This window comes from Gavialis gangeticus, unplaced genomic scaffold (genome assembly GCF_001723915.1).
Source record: "Gavialis gangeticus isolate Ggan-Ray unplaced genomic scaffold, GavGan_comp1, whole genome shotgun sequence".
Taxonomy (NCBI): Eukaryota; Metazoa; Chordata; order Crocodylia; family Gavialidae; genus Gavialis; species Gavialis gangeticus.
In genome coordinates this window covers 18126893-18142151 of record NW_017729015.1, presented here as the reverse complement: position 1 = coordinate 18142151, position 15259 = coordinate 18126893, and the positions used below count along the sequence as shown (strand labels likewise).

At 44.5% G+C, this 15259-nt stretch overlaps 1 protein-coding gene across 3 annotated transcripts in view; it reads right to left on the bottom strand.

The window, feature by feature from the left end:
* Positions 1–12805, bottom strand: part of DHDDS (dehydrodolichyl diphosphate synthase subunit) — a 17697-nt gene extending 4892 nt beyond the window's left edge. Inside the window, exons 1-8 of one of the 3 annotated variants that reach the window (XM_019512472.1) lie at positions 12748–12805; positions 10458–10611; positions 8991–9107; positions 8175–8317; positions 7030–7146; positions 6627–6728; positions 4539–4653; positions 2691–2798 (exon numbers count right to left, since the gene is read on the bottom strand). In XM_019512472.1, coding sequence (XP_019368017.1) covers positions 2691–2798; positions 4539–4653; positions 6627–6728; positions 7030–7146; positions 8175–8317; positions 8991–9107; positions 10458–10520 — 765 coding nt within the window. In that variant the 5' untranslated portion in view covers positions 10521–10611; positions 12748–12805. Of the gene's footprint in view, positions 1–2690; positions 2799–4538; positions 4654–6626; positions 6729–7029; positions 7147–8174; positions 8318–8990; positions 9108–10457; positions 10612–11035; positions 11058–12039; positions 12062–12747 lie in introns of those variants that run through there. The other 2 variants (XM_019512473.1, XM_019512474.1) reach the window with 2 other exon arrangements.
* Between the last annotated feature and the right edge of the window lie 2454 nt (positions 12806–15259).

Sequence of the window (15259 nt, the reverse complement as noted above, 5' to 3'; positions counted from 1 at the left end):
ACACCTACAGGCTGGGCATCACTAACCTGACCAGCACTACAAATGAAAGGGATGTGATGGTAACAACAGACCCCAGCATGAGTATGAGCTGGCTCATACAGTAGCCGCTAGGGCCAATAAATCTCTGGCATGCATCAATCGATGCATCTCCAGTAAATCCAAAGAAGCGATTCTCCTACTTTATTCAACATTGGTGCAGCTGGAGTATTCTGTCCAGTTCTGTGGGCCACACTTCAACAAGAATGCGCTAAAGCTTGAGAGGGTCCAGAGAAGGGCCACCCACATGATCAGGGACTTGCATGGCAAGCCATACGAGGAGAGGCTGAGGGATCTCAGGCTCTTCAGCCTAAAGAAAAGAAGGCTGAGAGGGGACCTGATTGCAGCTTACCGCTATATCAGAAGTGTACATCAGGGCGCCCTGGGGGAAAACTAGAAACAATGGCCACACACTCCTGGAAGATAGTTTCAGGCTGAACATTAGGAAAAACTTCTTTACAGCTAGGGTGTCCAGACTACAGAACAAGCTCCCCTCAGAGGTGGTGCAATCATCTACCCTAGAGGTCTTCAAGAGAAGACTGGATGGACAGCTGGCTGGGGTCGTCTGACCCCAGATGTCTTTCCTGCTCATGCCGGGGTCTGGACCCAATGATCCTTTGGGGTCCCTTCCAGCCCTATGATTCATAGTGCAATCAATGGGGTACTCTAAAGCCTCATACTTCACCACCTAGGATTAGACCACTCCAGGCTCTACAATACTGGAAGGGCAAATGACAAAGTAAAGTAGCTGGGTCCTAGCAGAGGCAGAGGGGAAAGAAGAGAGAAAAGAAGAATACATCTAAAGAAAAAAGTGCCCTGAATATACATCCCCCTTCTGCTAGCTGTAAAATCTTCAATTCCACCAGCTCCTCCATGCTTCCACAGTCTCCAATTACAGCCCTCTAAAATGCAGAAACCTTCTTCCCAAAGTAGACTTCTGACTAGACCACAATATATAACTCCTGCCTTGTGGGTTAAGGCAAGCCACCAAACACTATTACATCCCCACTGGCAAGCCTCCATCTCTGCAAAGCATCTGGACACTTTCTGTGGTAAGGGACTCCACGAATTCAGCTCCTTCCCAAGATCAGTAGTTCCTTTATAATGATGTGTTCCCATGCCTGACTTGTCTTCACACCCAGCTATATGTGCAGCCCCGGATGCCTTGTGTAGAGAAAGCTGGCCTTGAAAACTGAATTAGTTTTACATAACGGTACAGGACATTAACCCAATATTAAGAGCAGCTGTTAAATAACCTTGGTTATTAAGGCAATAGCAAAGACAATGGAAATTAGAACAAGTGATGGTGCTATCAACTGGGGAAGGTGGAGTTCTTGCAAAGCTTAATGCAGATGCAGTAGTTGATTTTAACTAGGGATCTTTTCCTGACAAAGACAATATTTGTTAACAACACATAAGGACACAAATCAAGTAAATCCAAGGAGAAATCCACACAGGCTTTGGACAGAATCTAACACACTTCAGCAGAAACTCCCTTGCTGACTTCCAATTGCTGCACAGTACCTTAGTCTTAATATGCCCAGGTCTAACAAATTAAAGGTGTTAACCACTAGCTTCAAGCTGCAGGCAAATTTCACTGTTTTACTAATCCATACTTGACAGCTATTAACATTGTGGGAAATCCCCCTCCCCCACACACCTGAAGGCAGGAAGACAACTAGTTGACATGGATCTACTTGGCATATTTTTTAGCATTCCAAGTAACTGAAAAGGGCCTGGATAAAAATGCTTCAAGAAAACTGGAAATATATGTGATTAAAACCATGATGATAGGGTTAATTATAAGCAGGTGCCATTTTAGCTAGACTAAGAAACATTGTAATCAAATACTATCATACCACCAACTCAGGGATTAGGAAATTTTGTTTTAGTTACTTATGCATTTTCCATCACCAAATCTTATCTCAACTCAAATTCTATCAATGCATTACAGAGACTTTTCACTTTCTAATTATTATGGAAGAAGATGGAACAGTCAAGTGCTATCCAAAATCCCAAAGTTGAGGAACATTTTTGTTAACAATTCAGTTGCTGATCTTTTTACCAAACTGCATTTGAAGATCTTATTGCACTTCAGATTGAACATGCTAATGACCTGAATGGGGCAGTTCCTCAGCTCTCCAGACTTATTTTTTTGTCATACAAATAGAACTGAATCAAGCCAAACCAGCATTGCTTCAACTTTGGGCGTATCTACATACGCATTTTAACACACATTAAAGCATCACTAAAAAAAAGTGCTCTTTAGTTAAATGTGCATTAAGACAGACCAATGCACATTTTCCTAGTACTCACAATGGAGGTACTAGATTTAATGCGCATTAAATCAAATGCGCTCAGTTGTCATGATGTTGGCTAGGCACTGTTTTGCAAAACATTCTGCCAAAATTGACATGACCACCAAAGGGTTACTGGCATGGAGTACTTTACCTGCCCTACTATGACACTTCCAGTATGATCCATCATCAAAACAGGATCTCCAACTAGATGCAACACTGGTTTATGCAAACACAATTATAAAGTATGGTTGGGAACATTAAAATGAGCCATGCACAACTGGCTTCTAGCATGTTACTGGGCAGTTGTATAGACAACATGTGTTGTCTATACGACTTTCTCTCTAGTGCACTTACCTTTAAGGCACTGTAGTTCATCTGGAACTGAAGGATAGCCTCAAACAAGCTCCAGAAGGTATATTCTGGCCACAATACTGGCTGAAATGCCAGGCATGAATGGGTTGCCTGCAGAAAGCAAGATTACCAAAAATTTAATAACCTAGGGAAGAAACAGATACCAAGATGTGGCTCTGCAGTCATAATCTAGGCTGGACCTGCCCAAGCAGGGGTTTATTGGACCCTAGTTAAATTCAAACCAAAATAGCCAGGGAAATCAGAGTCAATACAATTTTGTTTCCAGTTTTGAGATTTCAAGAATTCTCCATTGCTACCAAGACACACACAGGTAGGGTTAGACTCAATGTTATCTAGTTTGTCTCTGGACTATTCTAAGGTAACAGCTACACAGGAAAACCTGTAGCAGCACCAGACTCCTGAAGGCTGCATTTGGAAAATATGACAGACTCTACACCAGGGTCATTTTTCACAAGATGTTTTGTGATATTTCTAGCTATCCATTCATCATTTATTCTGTATATTGAATATGAAAGTCCCGATACAGTGGTAGTATAACGGACCTGGGAACCAGGAGCTCAGGTTAAACCTTGGTTTTGTCATCAACTCTAATGTTGTTTAAACTCTCTGCCATGTTTTCTGCAAAATATGGATGAGGCTTATTTCTCCAGATCACCCTAATGGCCATAAATTCTTTGAAGATTTTAACCTCTATGTCAAATCCTAAGCATTTAAATATTTCCTTTTGTTGCACCGACACAAACATGTTTTAAAAGACACTTCCTTCTGACACTGCACAATAAGCTTCACCAGCATCAGGATAACTGCTGCTTTGGGGCTGTCTAGCTGTACAGGAGATGCTGATAATAACATACACAAGCCCTCAGCCCAACTTGGTAGCTTCTCCAGAATGTCTGGTCCATTTCTTGGCCATTTCCCCCATTCTCCAACATAAGCAGGAGATTGAACTAATTCCTTGTACTACTGCAGACACATGACAATTGCATGCAGAGAAGTACCTGTCAGAAATATATTTTGGGGCAGTAACTAGAATTTTGGAAAGGGAAAGGAGAGTAATCCAGTAGCAAGTCACAATTTATTAGAGAAGAGCTACAAACCTGTTTGCACAGCTGACAACAGAGACTTTTAATGTTTACAAACTATAAATGATCTGGACCGAAGAAAAACGTAACAAATGCAAGTGAAAGCAGTTTGAGTCCAACATCCTTTTACACTGTTTGCAGCCCACACTTTATAGTACTGCCCTAGTATATTAGTAAGTAGAAAAATGTGAAACTGGTCTTTATCAGATTAAACCTCATGAGACTTACTGTGTATGATCTAGTTTCATAAAAGATGAATAATGTCCCTTTAAAAAGTTTTCCTCCAAAATATTCCTAGCTGATAGATGTCACATGTGACCCCTGGATGTTATTGAAGGAATGCTGTTGACTGATTAATACCAGGACCTAACATTAAAAAAAACAAAAAACCAAAAAAAAAAAACAAAAAAAAACCTTTGATGACATAAATGAGAGAATGTGAGCAAGGGAAGAAAAAAAAAAGTGTGAACTGGCTGCTTCATCAGATTGAGAAGCATACTATGTTTGTTTTTTCCTATTTTAATGCTTTCAGAACAATAATTTGCGCACTTGGACACAATTTTGGGAAAGAAAGTTAGGAAATCTGGAAAGACTACAAGAGTAAGGACCACAGGAGCCACAGTCCATCCAATATATTACCAAGATGTACCAAGTCGCAAGTATATTCTGAAGGAGGCCACGAGGCCCAAAAGAACTTCATTGTGCCTGAAAATATTCTATGCTTGCATAAGACAAAGCTATTACCTACCTGCCAGAGCAAGAAGTCACTAAGCCGGACTTCCCCAGAGGTTCGAATCAGGAGGTCTGGGTCAGGGGAGTTGCTCGTGTAGAGACACTTATCAAGCAATGACTCTGAGACATCACTAAAACAGACAAAACACATTCCATTAATCACAAGTTGATGAGATGACATCATTCAATCAGCTGTAGAGCCTATGCTGTTCTGGCCCTAAAACCATCTCCTATGTGCTCTATAAAATAGTCCAGAATTGTGTCAACAAACATTATACATGTCCACTTATAGCGCAGACAGCAGCGGCACACACTTTGAAACTCCCTTCTCCACCCTGGATGGAGCCATCTCCACAGTACGTTTGTGGTTTGACTTCATAGCTGGCTACAGAGAAGCCTGCTGCAAATGCAGATTGGAAGCCATAAACACAAATGCAATTCAGACATGGCACTCTGGTTTAATTCCTACCCAGACCTCTAAGCCAAACTCATTATTATAGCACTTGGGGCCAGCAAAAGGCATATCATCATAGGGACATTTGGTTGCTGGTGAACCCCTGGAACTAGCGAATGGTATGTGCACCATCCTCAAGGCCAATGGAAGTAAAAAAGTGACAGTTCTGGATAAGATGTGCAAAGAATTATCCCTTATTGTACCACTTCAGTCTGGTCAGTCAGCTACATACCAAATCAAGCCACTGTGCGCCTACTGTCGCTTTGAAATGGCACTTACTCTTTAACCAAATACATCTGTAACAACTAGTCTTTTATGGAGTCATACATACCAATAAAATAGGGGACTGCCTTAGTGTTCCTGGTTGGGTGTACTTTTAGCTTGGCCAAGCAAAGTAAAGCCTCAGATGTTACAAATTTAAAACAGGTTTCAGCTACTTGAGGGCACCCACATGGCAAGACTGTCTCCTTCACAACTCTACTTGTCATTTATTGGTTTGATTTCCAAGTCATTGCCCCCCCAAAAAGGCTCAGGACAGCTTACAATAGAAAACAGTCATAAAAACCAGCTAAAACAGATAAAACAATTCCTCAGACAATACCCTGGGACTTAACCTCCAGCTGCTAAAGGCCTGCCCACATGCTAATACTGCTTCTGAAAGATGTCCAGGCTCTGGCCCTGGTGGGGGAAGGGGTTCCAAAGCTAAGGAGCGATGGCTGAGAACAACCTCCCATGCATTTTTGCTAAGAAAACTTGAAAAGCAGATGATTCTGAAGTGATGAGGTCCCAGCAACCCATCCTTGTCAAAAGGTGGGCTCCTACATTCTGCACCAGCTGCAGCTTCCAGATGGTCATTGAGGGCAGCTCTGGAGCACACTGCAGTAATCTAGTCTTGAGGTTAGAAAAGCATGGATAGTGGTGACGAGATCCAAATCTGAAATAAAGGGTTGCAGTCCTCCCACCAGATGGGGTTGGTGAAAGGTGCTTCTAACCACTGCTACCACCTAAGAATCCAGGTGAGGCAAAGTATCCACAAGCACCCTACAGCTGCAGACCTGAGTGACAGAGGGAGGATGCACCCCATGAATGATAAGGTGGCACATCTATAGGCTAGGGAAGCCTCTGAAAGAAATTAGGGTCTGTGGTATTAACAGAATGGATTGAAGAGGGCAGGGGGGAAAAAAGTCCGTCTCAATGTTAAGAAAATGTTTAATACAATTTGGATTGTGTTTTTATAAAGTACACTGCTGGGTAGCCAGTGTATGACCAGCCAGTTCTCTGCACAGCTCTTGCGGGTGCTCCACGGACCAGTTTTAGAATCACATCCAGCACGTTTTAAATTGCAGGTTGTGCCCCACCCAACTTTGTGTTTAGCACTGGTGGAGGGATAGGAGTGACTACTGTTTAACAGATCTTGCTTCTGTGTTCTTTGCTATCAAGCGTAGGATGTTTCACCTTAAAATCTTTTGCTTAAAAGCAGTTGTGCTTCCCCACTTTTATTCATACCACTGTTTAAATGAGGACAGAAACCACTGCAAATTTTAAAGCAAGAGCTCTTATACCACCCTGCTCATGAGATATTGTACAGGAATGTCAGAAGCTGTGAGGAGAAAGTGGGCAGACGAAGCTCATTAGGAAAGCACGAGTCACCTGGGCTCCAGTAGTCCTTGTTCCACACCCCAGGCCATCTCTCTCACTGCATTGCTGATCTCATGTCTTGATGTGTATGCAAAGCAGACATTCACAAAACACCTGAAAAAGCAAAACCAAGAACCATGAAGGAATCTTATTTTATACCACTGTTCTAACGATGACAGAAACTACTCCAGTTTTAAAGCAACAACTCTTATGTCGCCATGCCCATGCGTTGCAGGTAGCAGAGAGAAAGCAACAGAGAGAAGAAACTGTCATAGATAATTGTGTACTCCTAGGATGTAAAGAAAAAGCAGACAGGAACAGTGTGCTGTGTCCAGGGAAATCTCAGCTGCCAAGGGCCAGGGGTGGATACAGTATTTTAGTAACTCTGGACTGCTTACGGTTGTTTGCAACTCACTTGTTGTAGTTCTTGGTTGCCAACACAGCCTTGGCCATCAATGCCTGAAGATCCAGTGGCAGAAGCGGCAGGTCCCCAATGACTCGGATACACACACCGTGCTTCTTCAAGTTGTCCCTAAGCACAAGGAGCAAGGAGAACAGCAGAGATCTTAATGGGAGGCAGGCTGAAACTCTACTGCCTTCAAATTACACCTGAAACTTGTAACATCTATTAAGAGGAAGAATGTCATGATGTCACAGGCCAAATTAACATCAGGTATACTTTGGGCTTTGCTGCCACTTGCTGCAGCTGCTTATAGATGGCCAGATTGCAATTGTTTCTAGTGCTCCAGGCACCTCTGAAATGAAATTAAGAAACAATACCAATTTGACAAACAGAAGCAATTCTGTAAGTGTCCAAAGAGAACCTAGAAAAGGATCTTAGCTGAAGGACAAGGCACTTTCACCTAGCTCTGAAACCCAGCATATGACATTAAAAAAAAAAACCAAACAAGGCAGCCATGATTGACAGTTCCCCACCATCTTACTAATTAAGAAAAAAATTAAGAGCATGGAGAACAGAACTGGCAGTGGCTAGCTACATAGCAGCCTAGTCTCCAGCCTGAGAAGAAATTAATGTCAATGAAGACAAGTCAAATGCAGATGGGAAACAAATGTGACTACAGATGTTCTGAATGGAAAAACCACTATCCCTGGAGTGTTCCAGCCTGAGCTTGAGTGAAGAATGACAACACTGGCTAGAATTCAATGCAATGCAGATCTTCAGAGTACCTTAGACTGAAATAACAGAAGGGTTGATTAGGTTTTTCTCCCGCTTCCCCTATGCACCAGATCCCGAGCGATGGTATTTCCACCCCAGTTACTCCAATCCCATCTGTACAGTTCTGGCAAACTGCTTTGGCTACAAAAGCTAGAGCTTTTACTTTTCTAGCCTATGATGCATAAAGGAAAGTAAATTGTCACAAACCAGACAACTGAAATGCTCCTCTGTTGTGGTTATGAAAATACACGATGAATCAGGGTTGTCTCTTGTTGGAGATATTTACAGCTGCTTTTACTGACTTAACGCCACAATCCTTTAGTACCTTTCACTGCCATTGCCCAGTATTTTTATACCCTCTTACAGGCTTGAGAGGATCTTACCGTTCTTCCAGCAGGCGAATGAATTTTTGTCTTGCCAGTTCCATCAGTCCATCTACCTCTTCCTTGGTACGTTTAAAATTCTCAATGCTGAACGCATAGACAGTGACCTCCCGGATACCCAGATGCCAGCACCATCGCAGTGTCTGCAAGAGGAAAGAGGAGTTACTCAAAGCACCAGGGACACCACAGAACCGCATCTCCTTACACACGTTAATGTCACTTTGGGTCATGCTAAGAATAAATGGAAACAAGGAGTTAAAGATGTTCATCCAAAAAAGGATTCCCGAGTCAACCAAATCCTCTTTGGAATATGGTGAAGTTCCTGGCCTCAATAAGGTCTTCAGGCAATGAGTCCCACAGTCTGATTCTGCAACATCATGTTTCAACACATGTTTACTCTCCCTAAACCACAAACCTCAATCTCAGAACAGACCTAGCTCTCATTCAGCCTGGGAAAGTTCTGCTTCTAGAGTAAAGGAAACGGTACATAATATTTCGTATTTCATTACAGCTTCTAGTTGCTTTACAAACAACAGAAGCCTTATGATCAGCAAGGCAGGTGTTATTTCTGTTTTACAGATGAGTAACTAGGAAATTAAATGACTTTTCCAAAGCCATAGGGTAGAGAGCTGTAGGTCTGAGAAGGGAATGCAAGAGCCTCAAGGTCTGTGTACAAGACCCTGCTCCAATTAAGGAGATAATCTTCACCATCCTGCTGATGCCCCTGGAGAGAATACACTGATGAAAACTCTATCCCAGCCTTCAATATCCAAACTTCTCTGACCCAGAAGCTGCCGCGCAGAACGTTCTCCTCACCTCTGCTAGTTTGTCGAAGCCATGCGAATGCCCCTGCTGTCTCTGCACGTGGCACTTCTGAGCATAACGGCGATTGCCATCCATGATGAAAGCAATATGCCTGGGCATTGGACCTGCCTAGATGACAAGGAGAAAGACCAGAAAGCTAACAACCAATTTCTTAGCTTAAACTAGTTTACTTAAACTACCTGTTCCCGGCAGGGTCAGCTCTGTGCAGGCAAATGCGTTAGGCAGATTCCACCCTGAAGTGTGTGTGTTTGTGGCAAAGAGATGGAGGATGGAAAGCACAGCAGGCAGGAAAGGTAACAAGAGAAAAAGTCAGAAGGGCAGAGACATTAGTGTATATATATAAATATTCATTAAATTAGTTTAGGTTCCATACAGAACACTACAGCAGTTGCACTCAGTGTTAGCAGCTAAGACGGTTGTTGGATGTAACTGTGTTTGTCTAAGGACATAGGCAGGCAAGGTTCTTTGGGCAGATGTGATCTCTTTTATTAGACCAACTAAACAGTTGGCAAAAAGTTCTTTGCAAGCTTTCGGGCACAAATACTCTTCTTCAGGCATTAGGAGAATCTGCTAAGAGCCAACTTTGGCTTTTCCTTACCCTGTTACCTGACAGACAGCCAAATGTATTTAGGATATAAAGCAACACTAGAATTATTACCTCTTTGCAAAAAGAAAAACTGTTAAAAGTTCTGTGCTTCTGACACAATAAGCATTTGTATTTCAGAGTTTACAGGAAGCTATATAGACCCGACACATTTAAAACAGAAATATATAAGAACTTTCCTTAAGGTTGGTATTTTCTCTATTTAATTTCACCAGGCCTAGGCAACAATTTCTGGGGTACAGAGAGAACAGCATAGGTTTCAATACTAACTTTAAAAAACCCCAAAACCAACAACATAGAGCAGACAGCTTTTTCCTGGCATCCTTATGATATTTTGTTTTAGAATAAGGTGACATTTTAGAATTATGTTCAGATTGGCCTCTTCTTTTCCATTCCTTCTTCAGTTCTTTCCTAAACCACTAGATAGGAGTACTTTCTAACATTTGAACAACTATTTTTATGTAATCAAATGATGTACGTCTAGATCCACTGATGTTAGCTGCTAAATGCCTGCTATATGAGAATAAAGAAGTGAAGTGAAAATAAAGGAGTACAGGATAACAAGAGATTCTCAAATGCCACTATTTGTTGATCAGAAAGAGCTGCAAAACACTGGAAGTCTGGAGTCCCAGCTTGCCATTAGCATGCATCACCTACTACCCTGCTTACTTTGCAAGACCCAAGCTGAGAGAGTTTTCCATCCCTGAAATCTTATTCAGTGTCAGTGTTAATACGTATTCTTGTACAGAACATTTTCGCACAACAGCAATCAGTGTTTGTTCTGTTCTCTAGTGCTGAGAAGCCAACCTGCAGATTCTTGATTACCGTAAACAGTGCTAAGATTTGCCCCTTACCTTTATGATATTGGCAAAAAACCTCTCTACAAGGATCAGCTCTCCTTCCCTGATCCACGACATAGTCTTAGGGACAGATTTTTTCTTTGAGATGGAAATGAGAAGAATGGCAAAGTATACAGAAGATTCTGTCTGAACCTGAAGCAGCAGTCACCTTGTGAAAATAAGAGTTAGTTAGCCAGATGAGAGATTTTACTTGTAATAACTACAAGTAGAAAAAGAACACGCAACCCATTTACCCTAAAGGTGTTCTAGTGACCAAGAAAAGTCCAAGAAGCCTGTTCCACCCCAAAAAAAAATCCCCCCAAAAACCAAAAATCAAGTACTCCAAGAAGTAAATTTAAGAAAATACTAATAGCAAGCTTAGCACTAAGATACAGAAGTTATATACATGACCAAACAGGGCATATACAACATATCAAACTACAGTTAAAAATAATAATCAAACACTCATAACCTAAATAAATAACAAACAGCCATTATATCTTTAAAAAAAAAAAAGTCTTAAATGTTCCAAGCCCTAAAATCTTAAAAGCCTCTAACAGGTGGCCAGCCTGGTAGGGAAAAGAACTCCCTACCTAGGTTTCAAAGGCTAAGTTTCAAAGAACCACTGACTTCAGTTCACCTACAGGCCCACAATTCAGTAAGAATCAGAGTTCAAGGCTGAAAAGCAAGAATTCCGAGGTGGACTTGGATTTTTGTACTCCATTACCTGGCTCAACTCCATAAGCTTAGTAAATAAGGCCAGCAAATACAGACATGTTTTTCATAGATTATTTCATAATAATGGACTCTGCCTTGTGTGGGTATAGGGTGTACTCTGGTTGCTGTCTGATGGAAATGTCTAGTTTCTAATCACTTATTAATGCTGTGCATGTCTTAAACAAGATCCAACTAGCATAAAATCACTAAATGAACTCTAAGAGACTCTGAGCCAGTTTCTCCTAACCTTTCTTTTGCCTTCTGAACTCTTCTCAGCTACATTTTTTGCTTTCTCATCTCTGCTGCTGCTTCTCAAGTCGGTGCAAACTAATACATAATATGTGACCATTGAGCAGCTGTGGGTCTTCTACGGTCTACAAACTAGAAGGGCTGGAAAGCTTAGAAGTGTGCTATAGGGTTCTCAAGATACCATTTAAGAGCCCAGGTCTGGTACTGGCTGGGAACGATCAAAAAGGTGTAATTGCCATATGTGATCACCTGCACAGAACTAGCTGGCGAGTCTCAGTACAAAGCCCAGAGAATAAACGTTCACAGCACAAAAGCTCCCACCATGTTCTTCAGTAACTGGGCAACGGAGAAGGCAAGTACCGCCCAGCCCTAGAGACTGAACTCCCCTTTCACCTGTATTAGCAGCTACCTATTATCAAAATGGGCTCAGCTGCTTTTGAGGCCTGCGCCATTTCCATTTTCTAGGAGAGGGGGACTCCAGTCTGCAGGGATGTGAAGCCTTTGTGCCACCAGTGCTAACTTGCACAGAGCAGAGGTGCTCGGTGAATGCGAAGCCCATTTATTGCGTATGCGGCACTGTGCTGAATGATGGCTCTGACTTTCCCCCAAGCAGCGGTGGTGAACATTTTACCTTCAGCCAGGGACGAGCAGAGCAGCCGGGAGACGGCTTCTGTGGGGAGGACAGCAGAGGTTCAGCCACTGGGAAGCCGCACCCAGACCCTGCGAGAGATTCAGGACTGGTGGAAGAGACAGACAGTGCTGGCTCTTCACCCACAGAGAGCGTGTGAGAACGGCCTCGGACGCGGTCAGACCCCAGCTGTGTCCTGCCCAGGGCAGTGTGAACAGGGCCTGACTGGCATTTTTTTTCCGCCACTCCCACTTGCAGCCTCCAGCTTTTGAGGCCAGGGAAGTGGATCCAGAGGCCGTGCCCCTCACCCTCACGCTCGATAGGGACTGCCGCCCCCCATTTCCTCCAAGGACATGTCCGCTCCATCGTTACAAGTCCCATGCCAGCTCCGTGCCTCAGCTAGGGCCATGTTCACCTTCCACGCCCTGACCCCCCCGGCTCTGGTCTTCCCAGAGGCAGCAAATAAATCCCGACTGACCTCCTCTTCCCCACGTAGGAAATTGAAACTCTCCCAACCAAGGGAGGGGCAAGCCCCAGCCCCTTTACCAAGGAAACCTACTGCCTGAGCCCATTTCACAGACAGGAAGACAGAGGCACAGCCCGCCAGGCCCCGTCCCCCCAGGGGAGAAGGGCGGACAGACGATCCCGAGACACGGCGAAGGAGGGGGTGGGACCCCAGCCCCACCCAACCCGACCTGGCCCCGCCGGTACCTTCTGCTCCGCCGCGGCCTGTGAGTCCCGCAGAGTGACGTGTCCTTCCGCATGCGTCATCACCCTGCGCCAGGGGAAGCAGGCGGCGCCTGCGTGGTTGAGAGCCGGCGAGGGGGCGTGGCTTGGCTCCTCTACGGCCAGCTGGTGGGAAGCGGCCGCGTGGTGGGGTGGGCTGCCCTTGGGAGGGCTTCAGTGGCATCGACTCCCCTCGGGTTTCTCCCTCCTGCGGTGCTCTGGGACTGCCCTGCCCCCTTCTGGCAGCCACAGCCTGGGCTGGACAGACCTGCCAGGGGATGTTTCTGTCCTAGCTTTGGGCCCGGCTCCTTTCTGTGCCCTCTAAATCCCCTGTCGCTGCTGGCAGCCGTCAGGCCGGGGGGTGGCAGGTTTGCTAGCCCAGTTGTGTGATTAACATTTCTTAGAGGTGACGTTGATCGTGAGATCACACATTGAAGGACCTGGAGGAACTGCAACTAGGGATAAGGAGCTTGAATCCAGTGGGTCAACGGGGGCGGGAGAAGGCCCCTCAAGGGCAGGGGAGGCAGCAGGAGGTGGTGAACACCAGGGTATGGCCTTCTGGTATCTGTCCCACGTTTTTCTGTGGGGAGGATACATGGCTGGGTGCAGTTGTCTGGGATTTTCCATTGGAAGAAAGTCATAGCTGAGAAACATTTTCCAAACTAGGGATCCAGAGTGCTCAGCCGCTGGCAGGGGTGGAAGAGGGATGGGCTCCTTCCCTGCTGAGCAGCGCCGACCAAGGTGCTTCCTTTGCACAGAGGGGCCCAGCAGGGGAGCAGCTCATCTAGCCAGAAGTTTCCCTGGCCTTGTTTCAAGGAGCACTGAGCCGAGCTTGCTTCCCTGCATGCTGAAGGCAGATGTGCTTTTGTACGGAGTCTGATGGAGGGACCTGATAACCTTCAGAGAGACGTCTCCCAGGCCTGAGCAGATTTGCTGACCTGACTTCTGAAAACAAGCAGTGATCTTGCTTTTGAAAACTTGCTTCCACCAAGTCCCTTCTCAACGTTTTCCGCGCAGCTCAGGGTCTGGCAACGTGTGCAAGGGAAGCAGATCCTTCTGTGATTGGACCGGCTGTAATTAAGGCTACGTGTCAACACAATGTCCTTGCTCGTTTTTTTATATAAGAAGGAAAAAATATGTATTCAAATTAGATTCCCTGCCATGTGAATAGCTGTGAGGGGTGGTCTGAGACAACACACATCTAGAAAGGGCCGAAGTTGCTGTGAATTAAGAAAACTTGCTCCGTTTTGAGCAGACTATACTGAAAAAGACTTGACTCAGGTAAGTCACCAAAATCATGGCCCCAGTATGTATGGGTTTGGGCTCTGGGACTGCAGTAGTCTTTTGAGGTGTGGATCGAGTCACCTTCATGAAACTCTGTTGACCTCAAAATGGATGTATTTGTTCCCAGGTGTTTATTAGAAAAGTGGGGATGTTCTGAGTGCTGTTCAAAATGTCCTTTTATGGGCTATTCCCTTTCCTACTCCTAGCTTTCCTGGTTGTTTTAATTTGTAGGCCACAGTAGAGATCTTGTCTTTCACACCTTTCAGCCCAGGGTGCTTCACATAAGCATCTAAATAGGGCAGTGCCAAAATTAAGCCAGTTCTGGAATGGAGCACGGGACCACAGAGGCCTCTGGGGAAAACTTATATTCTTATCAGACCTGCCAGGCAGAGTGGACAGGCCCTTGATAGCTTTTAAATTCTAATGAGAAAGATCTTGGTGGGCTAGGCATCCTTCTGGGCAGGAGGAGAGTTGGGAGGGCACTCAGCCCTGACACGCAGACTCCAGCGGCCTCAGGAGTAGATGCTACAGAAGATGGAACCTGCATTAATAAATGTGGGTATAAACGTGAGGATGGAGGTGGTGGATGATCTCACAGGAAAGGCGCTGAATAGGATGGGGAAGACTTGGGCCTCATTCCTGGCTCAGACTTTGCATCTTTGGACAGGCCACTTAACCTACTATGTAGACCCTAATTCCTGTTTCGCAGGCAGGGAGCTCTCTTTTGCAAGGGCAGGGCTGGGAAAGAATCTGCACATGATTACTGCAGCAGTGAGATCCAGAAAAAACAGTGTGGGATCTTCTCCATGGAGCAGAACAAAGAACTCCTGACTCCCTGTGACCTTCTGTGGCTTCAGGAACCTGCTTCTCAGAAACCATGACAGATCCCTGGAAGTAAAGAAAGGTAAAAAACGGACAGGCACACTGACAGCCTTTACCCAGATTCTTTATTTTTTTTCCCCAGGAAAGAAAAAATCCCCACAATTTTACATGTTTGGTACAAAAAAATGAAAAGAGGAAAAAAAAAACCGACCCAAAAAACAATCAGGCAGCGATAAGAATTCTCGATCTCACTGCAGACATTTTGGCAGGAAACTGCCTCTCTGGAAAGCAGAGTCCTGCAGCTCAGATATAACCCTAAGCCCAACACAATTGCCCTCTTATGCCCTCCCTCCCACCCACCTTTTTTCCCCTTCCTATCTCTTCTAAACAA